This window comes from Molossus molossus, unplaced genomic scaffold (assembly GCF_014108415.1).
Source record: "Molossus molossus isolate mMolMol1 unplaced genomic scaffold, mMolMol1.p scaffold_m16_p_9, whole genome shotgun sequence".
Classification (NCBI taxonomy): Eukaryota; Metazoa; Chordata; class Mammalia; order Chiroptera; family Molossidae; genus Molossus; species Molossus molossus.
The window spans coordinates 62235925-62256137 of record NW_023425403.1 but is presented as its reverse complement, the minus strand read 5'-3'; the positions used below and the strand labels follow the sequence as shown (position 1 = coordinate 62256137).

The following is a 20213-nucleotide window of genomic DNA, read 5'->3' as shown; positions in this document are numbered from 1 at the left end:
GTGCTGGAGATATAATGACACCGCTTTTAGCACAAAAGGACAAAAAGGTAGAATGTGAAGGGGCGTGGAATGAGTGAGGAGTCGAGTATTGGATTACAAAGGTGGACACATGGAGGAGAGACAGTATTCAAAGATATAAGGACTAGAAGTGTTGGGAAATGATACACAGGAAGCCTAGAGAAATGAGTCAAAAAGCTGTGGTACATTTACACAATGGAATATTATGCAGCTGTAAGAAAGAAAGATTTCTTACCATTTGAGACAACATGGAAGGACCTGGAGAGTATTATGCTAAGTGAAATAAGCCAGTCAGAGAAAGATAAAATCACATGATCTCACTTATTTGTGGAATATAATGAACAAAATAAACTGACAAACAAAATAGATGCAGAGACATGGAAGTAGGGCACAGACTGACAAACCTCAGAGGAAAGGGGGGTGGGGGCAGTAAGAGATAAACCAAAGAACTTATATGCATATATGCACAGCCTATGGATCACAGTGCGGTGAAGGCTGAGGGTGGGGGATCGGGGAGGAGGGTGTCAGTCGGGGGCGAGAGGACATCTGTAATAAGAATAAATAAGTTAATTAAAATTAAAAGAAAAAAACTGTACTAGGAGACTACCATGGCCCTCTTGATTGCCAAATTCAAGAAGTATATTTTGATCCTTTAAAAAAAGGAAAAGAAAACCAAGTGGGAAAAATTAAAACAAACCTATACTTAGACATTACATTTAGACTCAAGATTGACATCCCAACAATGACAGGATAGTGAAACAATACCTTCATAAGAAAAAGTCATCGTCAGCCTAGGACTGATAATGAAATAAAGACATTTTTATATACACAAAAATAGAAAAAGACTTACCACAAAAAGTCTATCATTAAAGAAAGTGCTAGGTATAGATTTCAAGAGGTAATTTTAAAATGGCCTCCAAAACTCAATCTGAGGTCCAGAAAGAGTAATGAATGGAGGTAGTAATAAATATAAAAGTAAATCTAAGCAGACAATGACAGTTTATAGAAAAATAATGTCCATTTTAATAGTATTAAAAAATATATAAAGTAATAAATTCCATCATGTAATGTTGGAAGCAGATGATTAAAATTAAAATATTTCAAGATCCTGGTATTTTCAAGAAGGAAGAAAGAAAGGAACTGATTATCTTCGGACTTTGAGTATGCATGTTAAACCATGAAAGCTTGGGATCAAAAGGTCATGGGATCTTTTGATCAAGCTTATAAACATCTTTTCACAATAGACAACCAGATTTGTTAAAATACATCTACCTGCCAGCTTCCTACTACCTTGTAAGTAAAGCCTTTGAATAGGATTCATTGGGATCACATCAATGTCCTTCATTCTTCCCATCACGTTCCTTACGTAACTACAGTTTCTTCTCTTTCCCTAGTTGTTTATACTTAATATGTGCCCTGAAATCAGTTTTAACTGTTCATCGGTCCCCATTGTGAGGAACATGCCCCTCGTTCATTGGTGTCTAGCCCATGTGTTTCACAGGAGGAGCCTCAGCAAACAAAGGCCATAGAAGCGCGGGGGGCGGGGGAGGGGGTGGTTAAAATCAGGGCAGCTGAGCCGCCTCCAGAGGGCCTTTCCCAGTGTGCTGTAGTGCACAGTGGTCCCTTTCTTCCCTGAATCCCACTCATTTACACCCACGCCATCCCATTTATAAAATGGAGGTAATACTAGTACTTTATTTTTAGAATTATGGTATGAGTTTGCTGGGTTGATACATGTAAAATCATGTAGAGCAGTGCTTTTGTAGCACACTAGTTATATACTTTGAGCACTTGCTTCTAAGTTTTCTTGTTAGGAGACTTGGTTACCTCATTAAGCTTAAACAACTAAATTGTTGTTGACCAAAAACAAGGTTAGGTTTGCCACTGCTAGGGCAGGTGGAAAAGTGAGAATCAGTGCAGGGTTAAAGCCCACGGCACTAGCATTAGTCACCCGTGGGTGATGAGATCCCATTTCAGTTGGAGAGATCTTTGGGATCTGTTCCTAGTAGGTTTAGTGTGGTGATGACAAAAAGCTGTTACAAATTTTTGTGAATATGTACATGGATTCAGAAAGGGGATTTCTACTTGAAAAGTAGAAATATAGATTTGTAGATCTTGGAACTGAAGGAATCTCAAGATGCTACTAAACTAGTTTTAGGGCTTTAGGGAAACCCTCTAAAATCGGAATCTATATTTCTCCTATAGAAAAAAATGTTTTTCCCAAAATCCTTTCCAGCATTAACCGGCGCTCTGCCTTTAGTTATGTGGATTATCCACCTAACTGAAGTCCTGGGAATTAGAGGGATTGGCCGGGAGTTCCCAGTTACTATGGGTTGGTGGTTGAGAGGACAAGTTTAAGGCAAGGTCCAGATACCAGCTGCCGTCACATCAGCCGCCTCCACCACACCCTGGCCCTGTTCTGCGACAGAGCCCGCAGCCCCTGGTCACATCCACCATGTCAGCATTGCCATCTGGTGAAGATAGCCAGTATTTGTCTTTTATACATGTGATCTATGATTCTACTTATGGTGGTCACTTTCTTCTTTATAAAGGAGGCTATGGTGTACTTTTTTGATCATTTGTTTTTGAGTACACACTTTTAAATCTTACATAGTAGAAACAGATGGGACAATTTATTTTTTAATTTCCCCTGGAAACCTGCAGAGCGGATGTTTTGAGTCCTCTTGTGCCAGGTGGAAAGCTCAGCGTGCTGTTGGCAGGAGCACCCATGTTCGTAGGTGGATGTGCACCCACTTTCCAAGCCTAAGAATTCTTGAGTCATCAGTCAAAGGAGATTTAAAGGATTTAAATCTTAAGAATGATGTATTTCCTAATTTAATCAGGTGTCCAAGTTAAAGACAATCTAAAGGCAGCCAAATTTGATAAAGGAATAAGAATAAGTAGCCCCCCACCACCACCACCTATTTGGATAGACATGTTTTTTTCAAAAACAGCATTTTCCAGTTACAGATTTAATTTTATTAAGATTAAGAATAAATAGTTAAACTGTTTTTTGCTTATCTGTTCTTTTGCTTTAGGACAATCTGTAAAAGTTTATATAACTCAATAGAGAAATCCTACGTACTTTATAGACCAGGAAGATTGAAAGAAAACTCACTTGGAGAAATGTTATGAGGGTGTCAGGTTCTGTGAATTCTAAAGATGAAGGATGGCTCTCAGGCTATTCACAGTCTCCTGAAAGAGAAGTTTGGACAAAACATTGTGTTACAGTGCGGCACGTTCCGCAGCAGAGGTATCACAGGTTGTCGTAGGAGTAATAATTAAAGTTATAATCTGGTTGGTGGGTGTGTGGGAGAAACACCAAGAGGAGTTCTTTTATATTCCGAGACTTTTTTCTTCTGATTCCTAGAAGCTTTGGCGAAGCCATAAAGGCTGTGGCACATGAACCTGTTAAACACTCTCTTGGATGAATATGTATTTCCAATAGGCCTCTCCTGTCCCAGTCTCTAAGTCCTCTCTACTGGAGTGCAGACTAGAGGCATACCATCTGGGTCCCGGGTCCCGCCTCTTCCTAGTCGTGTGACCACGAGAGATTACTTCTCTGTGCTTCGGTTTTGTGAACAGCAAGAGGAGCAGTACCTGCCTCTCAGGATTACTGTGATGATTAAATGAGATCATTCAAGGAAAACATTTTTAGAATACTGCCTGTTACACAGTAAAACGCGAGAAAATTTTGATTCTCATTATTATTTCTGGTAGCTAATGAACCAGGAATATTGAGACACAATCACCATGTTGATCATTTAGGTTCTCTTTCCAAAGTGCTTATTTCTGTCAAATAAAAGTTTCCATTTTTTCCCTCTCTAGCTCCAAGAGGAAAGCGAGGATGGAAAACCTTTTATGCCGTACTAAAGGGAACAGTTCTTTACTTGCAAAAGGTAAAATTAATTAATTAACTTATTTATTTATTCATCAAAACTATGCAATGATAGACATTCTACCCCAAAAATATTAACTTTGTACAAACACCCAAAAAACTGTTTAATTAATGTCTAAATTCTTTTTTAGATTTTTGTTTTGTTTCTAGAGAAATAATTATTTTGGAGATTATATTAATATTATATGTACAATATTTTATATATAAAAGGTTATACATGTGTAAGTGTGTATGTTTGATCAGAGGAAATAGAAGAGCTGTGTTCTTAATATGTTCAATTAGAAATTTTGAATGTATGTTGATAGGTTCAACTTCACAAGGTCTGTGCAGGTATATGCCTGTGGCAGCACTTATTCCAGTAGATATTTATACTATGTGGCTCAGTGGTTGTGCATCGACCCATGTACCAAGAGGTCGCCAGTTCAATTCCCAGTCAGGACATAGGCCCAGGTTGTGAGCCAAATCCCCAGTGCAGGGCATGCAGGAGGCGGCCAATCGATGTTCTCTCTCATCGATGTTCCCATCTCTCTCCTTCTCCCTTCCTCTCTCTTTCCAATCAATAAAGAAAAAAAATATACTATAAATTAGTTATCTTTTATTTATGTTCTATTATTTAACAATATGTTTTTTATTTAGTTATTTATCTTCATGTAGATCCTACCTAAATCTAGAAACACAACATACCAAAACTTATGAGATACAGCAAAAGCAGTATGAAGGAGTGAGGGATTTATAGAGATAAACACATACAATAAAAAATATATATCAAATAAACTACCTAGCTTTACACCTCAAGTGACTAGAAAAAGAACAAACAAAGCCTCAAGTTAGTAGAAGGAAGGAAACATTAAGGTTAGAGCAGAAATAAATGAAATAGAGACTAGAAAAACAATAGAAAAAAAATCAATGAAACTAAGAATTGGGTTTTTTGAAAAGATCAATTAAATTGACAAACTTTGGCTAGACTACTAAGAAAAGAAGAGAGAAGATTCGAAATCGGAAGTGAAAGAAGAGGTGTTACAACTGAGCCACAGAAATAAAAGAAACGATTACACCAACAACTTGGACCACCTAAAAGAAATGGATAAATTTCTAAAAACAGTCTGCCAAAACTGAATCATGAATAAATAGAAAACCAGAATAGACCTATATCTAGTAAGGAGATTTAATCAGTAATCATAGTTCACTAATAAATTCTACTAAACTTTTATAGAAGAATTAATGTTAATGCTTCTCAAACTCATCCAAAAATTGAAGGAGGAAACACTTCTAAACTCATTTTATGGGGCCAGCATTACCCTGATACCAAAACCAGGAGAAAAAAAAAATACTACAAAAAAAAAAATTACAGGCCAATATTTCTGATGAATATAAATGTAAAAATCTTCAACAAAATACCACCAAACCAAATTCAGCATCATATTAAAAGGAGCATACATACACCATGACCAAGTAAAATTTATTCCTGGGATGCAAGGATGGTTCAATATATGAAAATCAATTTATATGATAAATATTAATAGAACAAAAGTTACAAATCACATGATCATCTCCATAGATGCAGAAAAACATACAAGGACTTACTATTATTAACATTTTATAAATTGATTTCTCTTTTTTAGCTTTTTGACCCTCTTTTCTTCTGTTGCTGCCTTTCTTCGTGTTTTATTGATATTTTGTAGAAACATGTTTGGATTACTTTCTCATTTTCTTTTTTGTATTTTCTATAGGGATTTTCTTTGTGGTTACCATGAGGCTTACATAAAACATTTAGTTCTAACAGTCTATTTAACTTAATTTCAATCACATACAGAAACTCTATACTTTTACTTCCCCCTCACACATAAAGTTTATAATTATTGTCATAATTTACTTTTTTTTTTTTGTATACACGTTAACAAATTTTGGTGTTTATAGTTATTCTTGGTACTTTTCTCTTTTAACATGTATACTACAGTCAAAAGTGAGTTGTCCAGTATTTCATTATTCTGTATTCATCTATATATTTACCTTTACCAGTGAGATTTATACTTTATATACTTTCATGTGGCTCTTTCTTTTCCTTTTATTTTATATTCTTGGTTGTTGTTTGTTTTTTTATTACAGTTCTTGTAAGGCAGGTCTAGCAGTGATGAACTGCATCAGTTTTGCTTATTTGGGAAAGTTTTTATCCCTGCTTCATTTTTTAAAAACCAGTTTGCTGGGTATACTATTCTTGGTTTGCAAGGGTTTTTATTTTTTCATCATTTTGAATATATCATTCTACTCTCTCCTGACCTCAATATTTCTGCTTAGAGAAATCCTATGATAGTCTTAAGGGATTCCCTTGTATAAGACAAATCACTCTTCTCTTGCTACTTTCAAAATTCTCTCCACATCCTTGACTTTTGACAATTAGATTATAATGTGTCTTGGTGTGGATGTCTTAGACTTTATCTTAATTGCACATTGTTGAGCTTCTTAGATCTGCATGTCCATGTCCTTCCCCAGATTTGGGAAGTTTTCAGTTCTGCAGCAGCGAGCCACCTTCCCTTATTCTGAGTTGCAGCCTAGGCATCCAGAGTATTCCAGATTCGCCCCAAGTCAGGCAAGACAAACCATTTCTCTTGGACAGCCCACTCATGAGCCAGAATGCCAGACACACACTCTGTTCCTCTGCCTCCCTCCCAAGAGAGAAGACAGGTTATGCACCTTTCTCCCAAACTTTGTTCTTTACCCATTTCGATGCAGCTCTTCTTGGGTTTTCACTTGGCTGAAGTACTGAAACTTCTTAACTGCATTCTAGCATTCTCACAAAGGTATTGTGATCTGTGTATCATTGTTAAATTGCTGTTACTGTGGGGGAACAACAGCTGAGACCCTTCCTATTCTGCCATCTTGCTGACGTCATCCCTAAGAAAAGATTTTTAAATCTACTTGGACTATGACATAGTTTTACAGTCCTTTACTTTTTACTCAAATCTACTTGGACTATGATATAGTTTTACAGTCCTTTTCTTTTTACTCTACTTATTATCATAAACATTTTAAAATTAAAAATTTGTAGAAGCATATTTTTGGTCAATCTGGTGACTATGAAATAGTAAGTTACATGGTTTTATTTTTTTTCTCTTTTCTTAATAGGGTTTACAAAAGCATTCATTTTAATTGTTTACATATTTTTCTTTGAATAGACTTTCCATAATTTAATCTTTTTCCCATTTTTAGACACCCCCACACAGTTTTTCACAGTTATAAATAATCCTATATATTTGTGCACATATCCGTTTATTTCCTGAAGGTAGATTACGGGGTAGGGTCATGGATCACAGGGAAAGGATAGGAACTGTTTAAAATTATAAGCATACCTCAGAGATGTTGGCAGGTGGGTCCAGACCACTGCAGAAGGCAAATATTGTAATAAAGGAAATCACACAAACTTTTTGGTTTCTCAATGCATGTAAAAAATATATTTACACTACACTATAGTCTATTAAGTGTATAAAAAAGCAACGTATACACCTTAATTAAAAAATTCTTTATTGCTAAAAAGTGCTAACCATCATGTGAGCCTTTCGCAAGTTGGAATCTTTTTGCTGATAGCGGATCTTGCTGAGGTAACATCGAAGATCACTGATCACAGAACACCATAACCAATATAGTAATAATGAAAATGTTTGAAATATTGCAAGGATTACCAAAATGTGACACAGAGACATGAAGTGAGCAGATGCTGTTGGCCAGTGGCACCAACAGACTTGCTCTATGCAGGGTTACCACAAACCTTCAATCTGTAAAAATACAGTATCCAGGAAGCACAATAAAATGAGGCATGCCTGTATTAAGACATATTATAAATTACATCTGGAAAGGTCGAACAAGGTCTTTCATTCCTAATAGCAGTTTATGATAATATCTGTCTCAGCACAACCTGTCTTCACCATACCAATATTTAATATTTGGATATAAAAGAAAAAGCTGTCATTCATTTTTCAGCTTTTTTGTATTCAGTACACACACATGTCCTGACACACTTTGCACACGTCTGTAACTGCCTTTCTACACTTGTGTTTCTCTGGGAGTCCTTCCATTAGAGGTGACATCTGCAGTCCTGAATCAGATGGCATCTGCCACTTGGACCACTGAGATAATGCACTACTTTGGAATGGAGGTGTAACTATTAGAGAAAATATGTATTTGATTCACTTTTAAACATTAATGCCCTATATAGTAAACTTGAAGGAATTATTCTTTTTTTTTTTTTTTTTTTATCCTCACCCGAAGACATTTTTCCATTTTTTGTTCAGATAGAGCGGGAGGGAGAGAGAGGAAGAGAGAGAGAGAGAGAAACATCGATGTGAAGAGAAACATCGATGTGAAGGGACACATCGAGTGGCCGCCACCCACACGACCAACCAGGGCCGGGGACAAACTGCAACCGAGGTACGTGCCCTTAGCGGGAACCGAACCCAGGTCTCTCTGGACCGCAGGCCGATGCTCCAACCGCTGAGCCAAACCGGCCAGGGCAGAAGGAATTATTCTTAACTCAACTTTTCTTAGGAGTCCACTCAGATCAGTATTTTCAAGAACCTTGACTACTATATGATATCCTATATCAACACTTTGCATATTACCAGAGTAGCTTTGTAAGGAACACTTTCTTAATTCTCTTTTGTTCTATTTCTCTACTGGAACTTTTTCAAATTTTTAGACTGGGAAGGACCATATCTAACATAAGCCCCCTTTTTTAATTCCTTTTGGAATAGATTAGGTAAGCAATATTAGAGCATGGGATGATTCCCCTCAGATCAAAGCTCTCTTTGTGGGTAAATAACCTTTGCAGAGAAAGGTATGGAGTGAGCTGACACCCATTGAATGCAGAAAGAAGAAGACTGGTGGAATCCTACTAAAATGTACACATTACTTTGAGGGCCAAAGAAATGGGAAAATGGAGATGGTGGTTGATATTAGAAGAGATCCAGTCTTTTAGGTGACCAGATATCTATATTGTCTTTATTTCCCTATGGAATCAACACAGTTTCTAATTTACAAGTCAACTGCCTCGGCCTCCTCCAGAGCAGCATATGTGCACATGCTGGGTCCACATTCGTCTTCTCAGCTAGCTTTGTCTCTGCAGGGAACAACCCTTTGAAATTAAATTTCACATATCGCAGCTGTTTCCCCAGCATAAATCCTATTATTTCAGCTTCCTTTTTCATTTTCTCTAAAATCTCTATAAGGGGCATAGCTGTCTTTGGAAAAACCATTTCATTGAATACCTAGCTACAGGATTTCCACCCACTCCATCCCAGGGTGAGCCTGGGAAGAGAGAAAAACACTCTTGCATTCAACAATTGACAGAAGTGATACAAAGAGAGATGCTGTTTCCAAGTCACCCACGTTTCCTATCTCATTGTCCTCCCTCTCAGAAAGTGAACTGAATTGAGCTGGACTCATCCAGACATAGGAGAGAAAGAACTAATTATGGACAAGAGAAAATAAACTTTGTAAACTTCCTCCTTTGTAATCCTCACCCAAGGATATTTTTCCATTGATTTTTAGGTAGAGTGGGAGGGAGGAAGGGAGAGAGAAAGAAAGATAAATGAGAGAGACACATCAATTACTTGCCTCCTGCATGACCCCAACAGGGATCAAGGATTGAACCTGCAACCCAAGTACATGCCCTTGACCGGAGATCAAACCCATGACTCTTTGGTTCGCAGGCCTACGCTCTAACTGCTGAGCCAGACTGGCCAGGGCTAAACTTTGTAGACTTTCAAACTTCAACATCAGTTTGGATGAGATCTCCAAAATTAGATCATACCTCCATAGTTACAGTAACTCTGGAGTGTGGCAAATGTGGACTTAGGGAAAGTTGGGTGAAATTCCTTTTATAAAGTGACACATAGGACGTGAAGGAAATGATGCATTTGTGTAGGAGAGGACCAAGTAGAGCTGTGGCCTATTAGCAGGTTGCTGTTTCCTTTGACTCAGTTAAGAATGCAAGCATGGCTGCAAAACGTCTTCTTAGGATGAGAGCAAGTCTAAGAAGGGCAGCCATGGTTTGTATCCAGCCTCCTCCATAGTTATTGTTATTAATGCTTTTAAAAGAAAAGAAAAAGGAGAGATTGAAAAAAATGTGACAAGTGCTTGAAATCTCATCAGAGTAATCAATATCTGTCCTCAGAAACTTTGCACAAATCCTAGAGACTAGCTCATCAGTCTGTGAAAGCTTAATCGTAGCAAGTTGGGTTCTTGTATAGATAGATCTACTCTGAATTTTAATTAGTTTCTTCCTGATTTGTAAACTTTAAAAAGCAAAAAGGCAATACAAATATGGAGATGTATACATATGAAAATGCCAAGCACTTGAAAAGTTAACAGGGTGCTGTCTGCTGCTAAGCCGACTTTGCTTCAGAGGGACCTTTGAGATATGGAGCTGCACACAGCAGCCTTAGGTATTCAGATGTCTTCGAATTATCTCTGAGTTACCATGTGTAAGAGGCTCAGTACTGGCTTCTGAATTCCATTGTTGGCTAATCCTTCACCTTGCTGGAGTCCTAATCTGTCAGCACATGCTGGCAGAAGCTGCACAGAAAGTGAGTTATATGATGTAATGTACGCTCTGTTGCAAGGTGATCTGCGGTTTGTGCTGTCTGGAGTTTATATCCTCACATAACCGTTTAGAGTGCACCACAGGTCAAGTACTGCACTGAGTGCGGGGCTCCCAGAGATGACTGAGACACTGTCTCCCGTGTAGAGCTCGAAAAACAAGGGGAAACGGGAAATGGAACATTCAGCACACAGTGGGATAAATAATGGAGGACTGTAAAAAGTCTTCCTGAATAGGGCTTCCTAACCGTGCTTGCAGGGGTCGAGAATGCCCCCCTGAGGAATGAGTACATCTGAGCAGGAGTTTGCCAGGCAGGCAAGGTGATCAAAGGCCTTTCGCCAGAGACGGGAGACAGAACAGACGTGAGAGAATGTGGCATGTTCTAAGAAGGGCAAAACAGCTTTTTACATTTGGATTGTAGGATAAATGGGGAAGAGCGAGTGGCAGAAAGATGATAAAAATTACATTTCAAATAACTAGTATCTCATGAAGATGAAAGACGGTGTCACGGTGTCGTAAACTGTCCACTTGACAGCAGGAGCACTCTTCTTCCCCGAAGGGATTTCAGCCTCTCTGCGTGTGACTTGTGCGCTGCTCCACCAAGTACCCAGAGGATGCAGACAGCAGCACACGGGTGCTGGGCAGCCCCTCCCACAGAGCCTGCCGGAGGGCGTGTGCCCTGGCAGTGCCCTGCCTCTGCGCTCAGCATGCCAGTAGCAGCACGTCTGGGGGTCACCTCCTCTCCTGCCCCCCTTTAGCCACTTCTCCCTCATTGGGGTCAGGGTTAATGAGAAAGGACCCACTTTTCCTCTAGCCGAAGACTGACTTAGTTCAGTTGGGCAGGGACTTTGATTGGCTTGTAATGGGCAGGGGCTGTGCCAGGCATAGGGATACAAAGATAGTAGGATCTAGCGCCTGTTTTTAAAGGTCTCCCTAGAACACTTAAGTTTGGCCCCCATTCTAGCCTTTTTATGACTCCCTGATTGACCCTTAAAAGTGACCCAAAGATCCATTTTCAGCTGAATTTTGACTAGCAAACGACTATTCCGATAGAAGGCCATAATAGGAAGCCAATCAATGATAGATCCATGTTAGATTAGGACTGAGCCAATTTTTCAAAATGTACACACCAGAGAGATGATTGTGAGCAAGATACAGTCCTGAAAGGAGCTGTGCTCCATCTGGAGAGACGGACAGATGAAAGGCATTTCCATGCCACTTCATACGTGCTGTGAAGAGGACAGTGTGCTGTGGAAACACATGTGGAAGGACACGTAACAGCAGGGAAAGCAGGGAGGACCGTGGGAGAATTCCTGAAGATAGTGATATCTAAACCTACACCGAGAAGACAAGCAGAAGTTGGTCTCACAGAGGATTCGGAGAGGGAGAAATCTGTGCGGGCGCCTGGACGGGTGAAATCCCAGCACATTCAGGAAGAGTGAGGGGTGTCCTAGGCAGATTACCAAGAGCCCAGGAAGCCATGTTTAGACGTTGAGATTTTATCTTGGAGCAATGTAGAGCTTATCAGAGTGTTTTTAATGGGTTGTGACATAATCAGATTTATATTTTAGAAAGACCGTCTGGCTAGAGGATAGAGAAGGGATGAGAGGCACATTTCATCAGAGACAGAGACCAGATTAGTTTGAACTATGCATAGGTAGGGGTCGCGGGAAGGTCTAAGTGGAGAGTTCATTTTGCAGTGTTGAACTGAAGGTGTCTGGAATCATAAATGGATCTGTCCAACAAGCAATTTTGAGTATTCAGATCTGGAGCTGACAAGGGAGACTAGAAATATAGATCTGGAAAGTCAGCAAAAAATAGTTGGTAATTTCGGCTACAGGAGTAGATGATGTCACCCAGAGTTTGTGGAGTGAGGTGATGGAGGAGAGAACAGTGGGGCTCAGACACTGTGTCTGACATAAGGAATAGACAGGGAAGGAGCCTGAACAGTGAGTGCCCAGGGCCAGGAAGAAACGAGAGAGGGAAAGACAAAGGACAGACCGACACTGCTGATGTCAAGAGATGGTAGAGGATGCATGTAGTGGAAAGGTTAAGGCAGGAACTGGAAAGTGCCTCTTGCTTTCCGCAACCCGGAGATTATTGGTAAAGCAGCTGCAAGGGGCACGGCATGGAAGCCGGGGTGGAAGGCCAGTTAAAGACATAGAGGCAGAGAACACAGACAACTACCTTCAAAAGGGCTTGACTTGTAGTTTCCACTTGGGTCTTCCCTCCACTCCCCCTTTTCTGCTGCCCCGCTTTGTGTGACTTTTGCAAACAACAGAGCCCCAGAGTCTATCTCATTTCTACTGAATCTCCTTTCTTCCCTGTTATTGATTTCTCTCTAAAGTGAAAGCATCCTTTTCTTTCTTCCTTCCCCTGGACAGTTCCTGACATTCCCCAAGCTCTTGTTTTGCTTCTGCAGGCTGTATACACTCTTCCTCGTGACCACCTCACTTCTCTTTCTGCCCCTTGCTTGTGTTAGTCACATTTACCTTGACTTTCAAGCAAACACTAAATCCACGGAGTGCTGCAACAGTTATGTCAGAGCCATCTACAAAGGTCACATGGGGAGTCCGTGGGAAATAACGTGGTGTCAACCCCTAGACAAGCTTGGGTTCACAGTGTAGATGCAAAGAGCATTCATGCAGTGAATGGTTAGTGACATGATTTAAATAAATGTGTTAGTGAGGATCAGAAAAAACTGGTGAATGGAATGAAGTTGGGTGAATAACTGATTCCAGTTTTGAACGCTCTCAGGTAGAGCACAGTAGGGCGTTTATGATAGAGTGGTTTTGTCTGTCTTCCAGCTAAGTAAGAATGTGCTCCTAGCTTTATTTGGTTTTAGTACCCGCAGGCCCTGAGCCCAGGCTCATGCTTAAGAAACGTATACCCTATTGCCCTGGTCGGTTTGGCTTGGCAGTTAGAGTGTCAGCCCAGACACAGAAGGGTCTTGGGTTCAATTCTGGTCAAGAACACGTGCCTGGGTTGCAGGTTTTCCCAGCCCCAACTTGGGCTGTGTGGGAGGCAACCAATCAATATGTTCCTCTCACATCGAAGTTTCTCTCTCTCTCTCCCTCCCTCCCTTCTACTCTCTCTAAGAAAATCAGTGGAAAAATATCCTCAGGTGAGGATTAACAACAACAACAAAAATTATATCCTATTGATAATTATTATTATTGGAATATTAAGAGTTTGTGGCAGAGAAGTCTATTATTATCATTTTAATGTAACACAGTTTATATGTGTCCTAAAATTTTGCAATTGATAATAAAACGATTAAATTCCTGTTCGTTCCGATGCTCTGTCATTGGCGACACTGGATATTAACTTCATATCTATTTGTCAACGGAGAGTGAGTCATCTGCTCTCCAGATGCTCATCCGAGTCTTTGCTGTCACTCAGCCTCAGTTCTGCCGGTGTCCTCGTGGGCTCTGTGAGACCCTACCAGACTGCTTCATTGTAGGCTTTATGGTGGTATTCTTGTTACAGGTCTGGTTATGACAAAACTGAGGTATGTTACCTTAAAATAAATTGTCAGGTGATTGATGGCATGGTTGAGAGTCGTGGGTGCAGGTGGGGATTAGTACATGGCGGTGAGTTACTTGACTATTGTATTATTCTCCAGACAAGGTTCTTGAGAATCTTCTGTCTTTTATCTCTAGGGTCTGGAAAACAGCAATTCAGATCTGAATATGTTTGCCTTTACCATGTCTTTCGACAGTAAAAAATCAGTTTGTTATCTAAAAATTTAGTTTACTGTCACAATACTCTGGGAACTCTGTCCTCGATGCAAAACCATCTCTTTATTTCTTGGATTACTTGAAAGAGAGATTTGTTCCAACTGCCTATAAAGGCGTTTTTGTTTTGTTTTGAGTCTGATCGGGAAGAGAGGCTGTTTTGTTTTGTTTTGTTTCGTTTTTGCTGAGTTTGAAGAATAGGCAACATCCAGAGTGTGAGCTGGGCCAGGCAGTAGGAAGATACTGAGGATTCAAGGCCCGAAACCTGGGAGGGTGGCAGCCAGTCTGGGGCTCATGTGCCAAATGCCACAGTTCCAGGAGCCGGCAGGTCACTGTCCTGGTCCCCTAGAAAAGCCTTCCTGCATGCTCAGGGCACTGCATTGCCTTTCGGGAAACACTTTGAAAAGGCCAGGTGGACTCTCATCTACAACAGTGGGAAGTGCATGAAAGACAAAGTTAGCAAGGCTTTGAAGACAGGTTCTCTTAAGAGAATAACGAGCATAGCCAAGTTTCCATTCGTCATAAAACAGGTGAATGACCCAGTCCAGAAGGACTGTGACCATTATATAAAGGATATTTCGACATAATTATAAAAACTGTAAATTTCTAAGAAGACATTACAGCTGGAGACATACCTATCTCTGGGGTTTAAGACATAGGCTGTGCTCTGAAGGTGTAAGAACACAATTCCAGTTCTTATGCCCTGCAAACACAAACTGGTTTCTTCCTAAAGAATTTCCTTTGTGCTCACATGAGGAGATGATGCAGCGTTTTGTGGCTTCTTCGAGTTATCCAGGTGTGAGGGGTCCAGGGATAAGCCTCGTTTTCTGTGTGTTGCTCAGGCCCTTCGGCAGGACTTCTCCCTCTCTGGCTCCCTCACGGGAAAGTGGGAGGGACGCACGAAGCAGACACTAGTTCGGTCTCGCCAGGCTCTGAACGGAGTGGTGGGAGGGGGCTGATGGACGGGCACATCGTCATGGGGACAGGGACCCGTGCAGCCTTTCCCAGGATCAGCCCTCGGCCAGCAGGAAGCCAGCAGTAGGCTTCCGCCAGTAAACACGGATCCGTGTGAGAAGCATGCACCAGGTATGCAAGGGTGCCCAGGTTTTTTTCTGCTTAAAAACTTGAAGACTTAACTTTCTTCAGATACTGAGTTGGGAATCCTGTCATCTTTCTGAAAGGCCGCTGAGAGCTATCTGCTCGAACTCTCTTCCAGTCTAGCTGTGTCCTCATTACAGAGACAAAGCATCCCTTCTGGTTCCCTCACTGGATTTATCCTGAAACCGCCCTGTGCCTCCCGAAGTTGGGCCCTTCCTGGGGAAGCGGGACCCGCCCTGCCCGCCCTGCCGAGGCCCAAGTGCTCCCCCTGCGACTCGGAGGCCGGGACTCGGAAGTCTCCCGTGTCACCACGTGCAGCGTGGAACAAGGGCCCAGCTTCATGTTAACAGAACAAGAAATACAAATATTTCGAATCCTTTGATTTTTAACTTGCTTATTCTCTCTTACTTTTCCTTTGTACAGTAATGTAGGACATATTTTTCTGACTCTAAAATTGCTTACCTAACATGAGAAAATGAAATGAAATGATCCTTTATGAAAGAATCCTTTCAGGTTTAAAATTCTGTAAATAAATGATTTTCAGATATGTGATTAATTAAGTGATGGGCAAAACGTGCCTTCATTTGACCTGCTTTACTCCTCGCTCGGGAGTGTGGGGATGTGGCACGTCCTGTGTCCTCTAGTAAGAGAAAAATAAAGCTGCGTGAGTTTTAGAAAGATAGCTAGCCAGAAATACTTAAAAACTGTTTTTAAAATATCAAATAATGAAAATACTTTTAATGCTTTTTTATTTGTTTTGTTTTTTAATCCTCACCCGAGGATATTTTTCTGTTTATCTTCAGACAGAGTGGGAGAGGGAGAGAAAGGGAGAGAAAGAGAAACATCGACGTGAGAGGGACACATTGACTGGTTGCCTTCTGCACAACCCTGACCAGGGCCGGGGACGGACTGCAACCGAGGTACGTGCCCTTGACCAGAATCAAACCCGAGGCTCATTGGTCCACGGGCCAACGCTCTACCGCTGAGCCAAACCAGCCCGGGCCTAATGCCTTTTTAATATCAGGAGTTAATAGACATTTTAGGATCCAGTTCACTTTAATTACTGACATTTTTATAAGTAGCCTCAGCTTCAAGCAAGAATGTGTTCTTGGCTCTCCTATCTATATTCTCTTAGTGCAAATCAAGACCATTTCAACTTTGTTTTAAATTGTTTTAATTAGATATAGCAATATTATTTGTTTAATAAGACATGGAGTAAATAATACTTTGAAAGCTGGAATTAGAGCATGTTCTTAATTGATGTTGATAAATTTCAACTGAGATTTGGTTACTTTACTTTGCAAATTGGTCTTTATATTCACTCGAGAGTCCAGATTTTCAGATTGATGCCAGTTATTTGTACCTACTTAGATGATTTTTTTATGTTGGTGTGTTATGATTCCCTTTCACAAAAGGCTTAATTAACAAGATTTTTAGGGCGGAGATCTTTGTAATTCATGCTTCAAATGAACTTGAAATAAATAGCATTGTGAAATCGCATTCTTGGTGCTTGTTAGGTTGGTGGGATGCACTGATGAATCATACTAGATAAAAAGATGTAGACTGGAGGTAAACACAGAGGAGAGGAGCATGTTTTGGGGTATCATTTTCACCCTTTATTTGTTTGAGAGAATGGATGGTAATTAGATGTCATGGAGCATTTTCTTTTCTTACAGAAAATGTCTTGATTGAATTTATCTTGCTCTCTGTTTCACATTTGATTTGCACAGCCAAGAGTGTTAGGTTTGAAATGGTTTGATTACAATCATTTATCCCTGTTTCTTCCTTCCCAGTTTTATCATTTAAACACTATCTTCTACTTTAAGCAGTGAAAAATAAAGATGTAAGAATGAACTCTGTAAGATAAAGTCATTTCTTTGTATCCAGTTGTCAGTCCTGATGCTTTTTTTTTTAATGGATTTGGAGTTTTATTTTCACGTGGGATGTGGGAATTCAAAATTCCAACATATTTTGTTTGTATTGTGCCTTTTTTTTAAAATGGTAAGATGATATTTCTATTCATTCGAAAAGCAGAAGCTTATTAAACGTAAAATTCTTAGGCTTGGGTTCCTCCTAATTAAATAGACCGTGCCTTCCATTTCTGTCCTGTGTCTTATCTTCCTTCCCCTGTGAGGTCGGCTGGCAGTGTACCTTAGGGTTTAGGGAACCGCCTTAGAGTAAACAGCAGTGGTACCGTTCTTCCAAGTCGACAAATTAGCTTTTACTTAGAGCTGAAATAAATGTTACGTTCTAAAATCCTTGCACTTTCAGAGAAGTCTGAGAAGATTATCCTTTAAGCTTGGTTTTGAACGAAAATATCAGGAGAGGGAATGTGCTCCACGTGTGAAGATCTCAGTCATCCAGTGTTAGTAGCTACCATTGGTCCTATGTTCCTTATCTACCTGTGGTAGTTCGTTAGACATCCAGAACTGTGTGGGAGTTTAACCAATAACAGTAGTTGTCGTCATCCCAAGGGGAACTTTTGGAAGGAGGAGGGATGAAGGCCAGTGGCAGAACTAACATCTGAAGGACAGGCTAAAGATGAGATAGCAAAGTCATTGTCAGAGAGGTAGGAGAGAAACCAGGAGAATATTTTAACAAGAAGCCAAGGAAGAATTTCAAGAATATTGTTGACTCCCTTAGGTTGCTGTTATGATGAGAACTAAAAAAAATCTATTGAGTTTTGCAAGTAAGTCACTGCTAACCTTTGCTGGAGCAGTTTCACTGAATCCATGTCTCAGTGGGTTAAAGAGGAAACTGGAAATCTATAAAAACAGCTCAGGTGTTGCCCAGCCAGTGTGGCTCAGTGGATTGAGCGCCATCCCATGGACTGAGAGGTCCTGGTTTGATTCCTGGTCAGGATACATGCCAGGGTTTCGAACTCGGTCCCCAGTAGGGGGTGTGCAGGAGGCAGCTGATCATTGTATCTCTCTCACATTGATGTTTCTATCTCTCTCTCCCTCCCTCTCTAAAAAATCAATGAAAACATTAAAAAAAAAAAAAAAGCTCATGTGGACTACTAACTCATATATAAAGGCAAAGAGAGAGGCGACAGCTGGAGGAGGAAGCAGTATACAGGAGGGACTGTTATCTTACAAAGATAAGAGAGACCTTGAGTGTATTTATAGGTTATGGGGAAGAAGTCAGTAGTCAGAGAATGATTAAAAATATAGAAGAAATATAATAACCAATGAAATAAAATCCTTGGAAAAGCTGATGGAGGTTGATCTGAGAGCACAGGATTAGCCTTAATTAAGATTTTGCTCTTTCATGAGGAAAAAAGATAAAGGTCATCACAAAATATAGGTGTTTATAGGGTTTGTAAGCAGAAAGTTTGATATTAACAAGCTTGACCTTATAAAATACAAAGTCAAGCTATATGCTACTAAGAAATTATGTTAAAAATTATTCCACCTAAAGTGGGGTACAGACTGACAATCCTCTGAAGAGGGGGTGGAGGAGAGATAAACCACAGAACTTACATGCATGTATGTATGAACAATGGACATGAACAACAAAGGTGGGGACAGGGTGGGGAGGGAGGGTAGGGGGGAATCAGTGGGGGGGGAGAAACATCTGTAACAAAAATAAATAAATTAAAAAATAAATAAATAAAAGTTGATTCTCTGAAATAAAAAAAATAAAGTTATGGAAATATTTTAAAGAAAAATTTAAAAAAAATTATTCCACCTAGCATTTGAGTGCTTAATATATGCTGTGAAACATTGAGTTTTTTGTTTTTTTTTAAAAAGTATCTCATTTAATTTCATCCTACAATTCTATGAGCAAAGTATCATCACTGCTTAACCAAAGAAAACAAGCTTAATGAGTGTAATTAACCTGTCTAAGGTCATGGAAACATTAAGTATCATATCAGAACTAGTCATGTGGACCTAGCTGGTTCTTACTCCAGGCACTCATGTTCTTGACTGCAGTGGTGGTGAGTTAGAGGCGTTGAAAAGAATGGTGGGCATTTGGTAGAATGGGCCAGAGATTATTGTGGACAGGTTAGAGAATTGTCGGTTGGCACTGGGTGCAGCCATAGCTGGAGACCATAAATCTGTGTTGGCTGCACAGTTAGGTTGTTCCTAGCAGCAGTTAGCAGCCTAAGTGAATGATTATATTAGGGAGAATTAGGGTGGAAATATTTTAGTTCCAGACTGGGTAGATGAGAATATTAAGGCATAGCCTAGCAAAAATTCCTGAATTCTAAGGATAAAAAGAAACCCCTATGAGATCCCTAATAGAAAATATAAGAAAATGCCCTGGCCAGATGGCTCAGTTGGTTGGAGCATCATCACATATACGTATACCAAAAGGTTTTGAGTTAAATCCCAATTGATATTTCTCTCTCCCTCTGTCTCTCTCTTTATCTATCTATCTATCTATCTATCTATTTCTATTTCTTCCTGTCTCTCTAAAAATCATAAATATATCCTCAGGTGAGGATTAAAACATATATATAAGAAAAGGAAATAAGAGCCAGACTGGCTTTGGACTTCTGTAAAACTGGACAGTAGAAGACAGTAGAATAGCACCTACAGACCAGTGAGTAGAAAAGAAATGCAACCAAGAGTTCTGTACCTAGTTCTTTACATGTTGGAAAAAAAAGGAAAGATATTTGAAAAGAATAACTTGAGTATATATCACCCACCCAAGAAAAATACTAGAAGGAAGAGAAAGTAACAAAGGGATGAGAAGAGAGTCCTCAGGATGGAGAAAAGATAGAAGTAGGTGAGCAATGAAATATGGACACAATCAAACCTCATGTGCAAAATAGGGTTTCTTCTAGTAGAAAATACATAATACGAGGCTACAGAATAAAACACGCTAAACTATTTCTGCAAAATTTAAGATTAATGGGAAGGGG

General features: G+C 39.9%; 1 protein-coding gene across 2 annotated transcripts in view; it reads left to right on the top strand.

Moving 5' to 3' along the window:
• The window catches only part of PSD3 (pleckstrin and Sec7 domain containing 3), a 344873-nt gene that overhangs the window by 284352 nt on the left and 40308 nt on the right, over nucleotides 1-20213 (top strand). For both annotated transcript variants that reach the window (XM_036249651.1, XM_036249652.1), the window contains exon 9: nucleotides 3847-3917. In XM_036249651.1, coding sequence (XP_036105544.1) covers nucleotides 3847-3917 — 71 coding nt within the window. The remainder of the gene's footprint in view (nucleotides 1-3846; nucleotides 3918-20213) is intronic.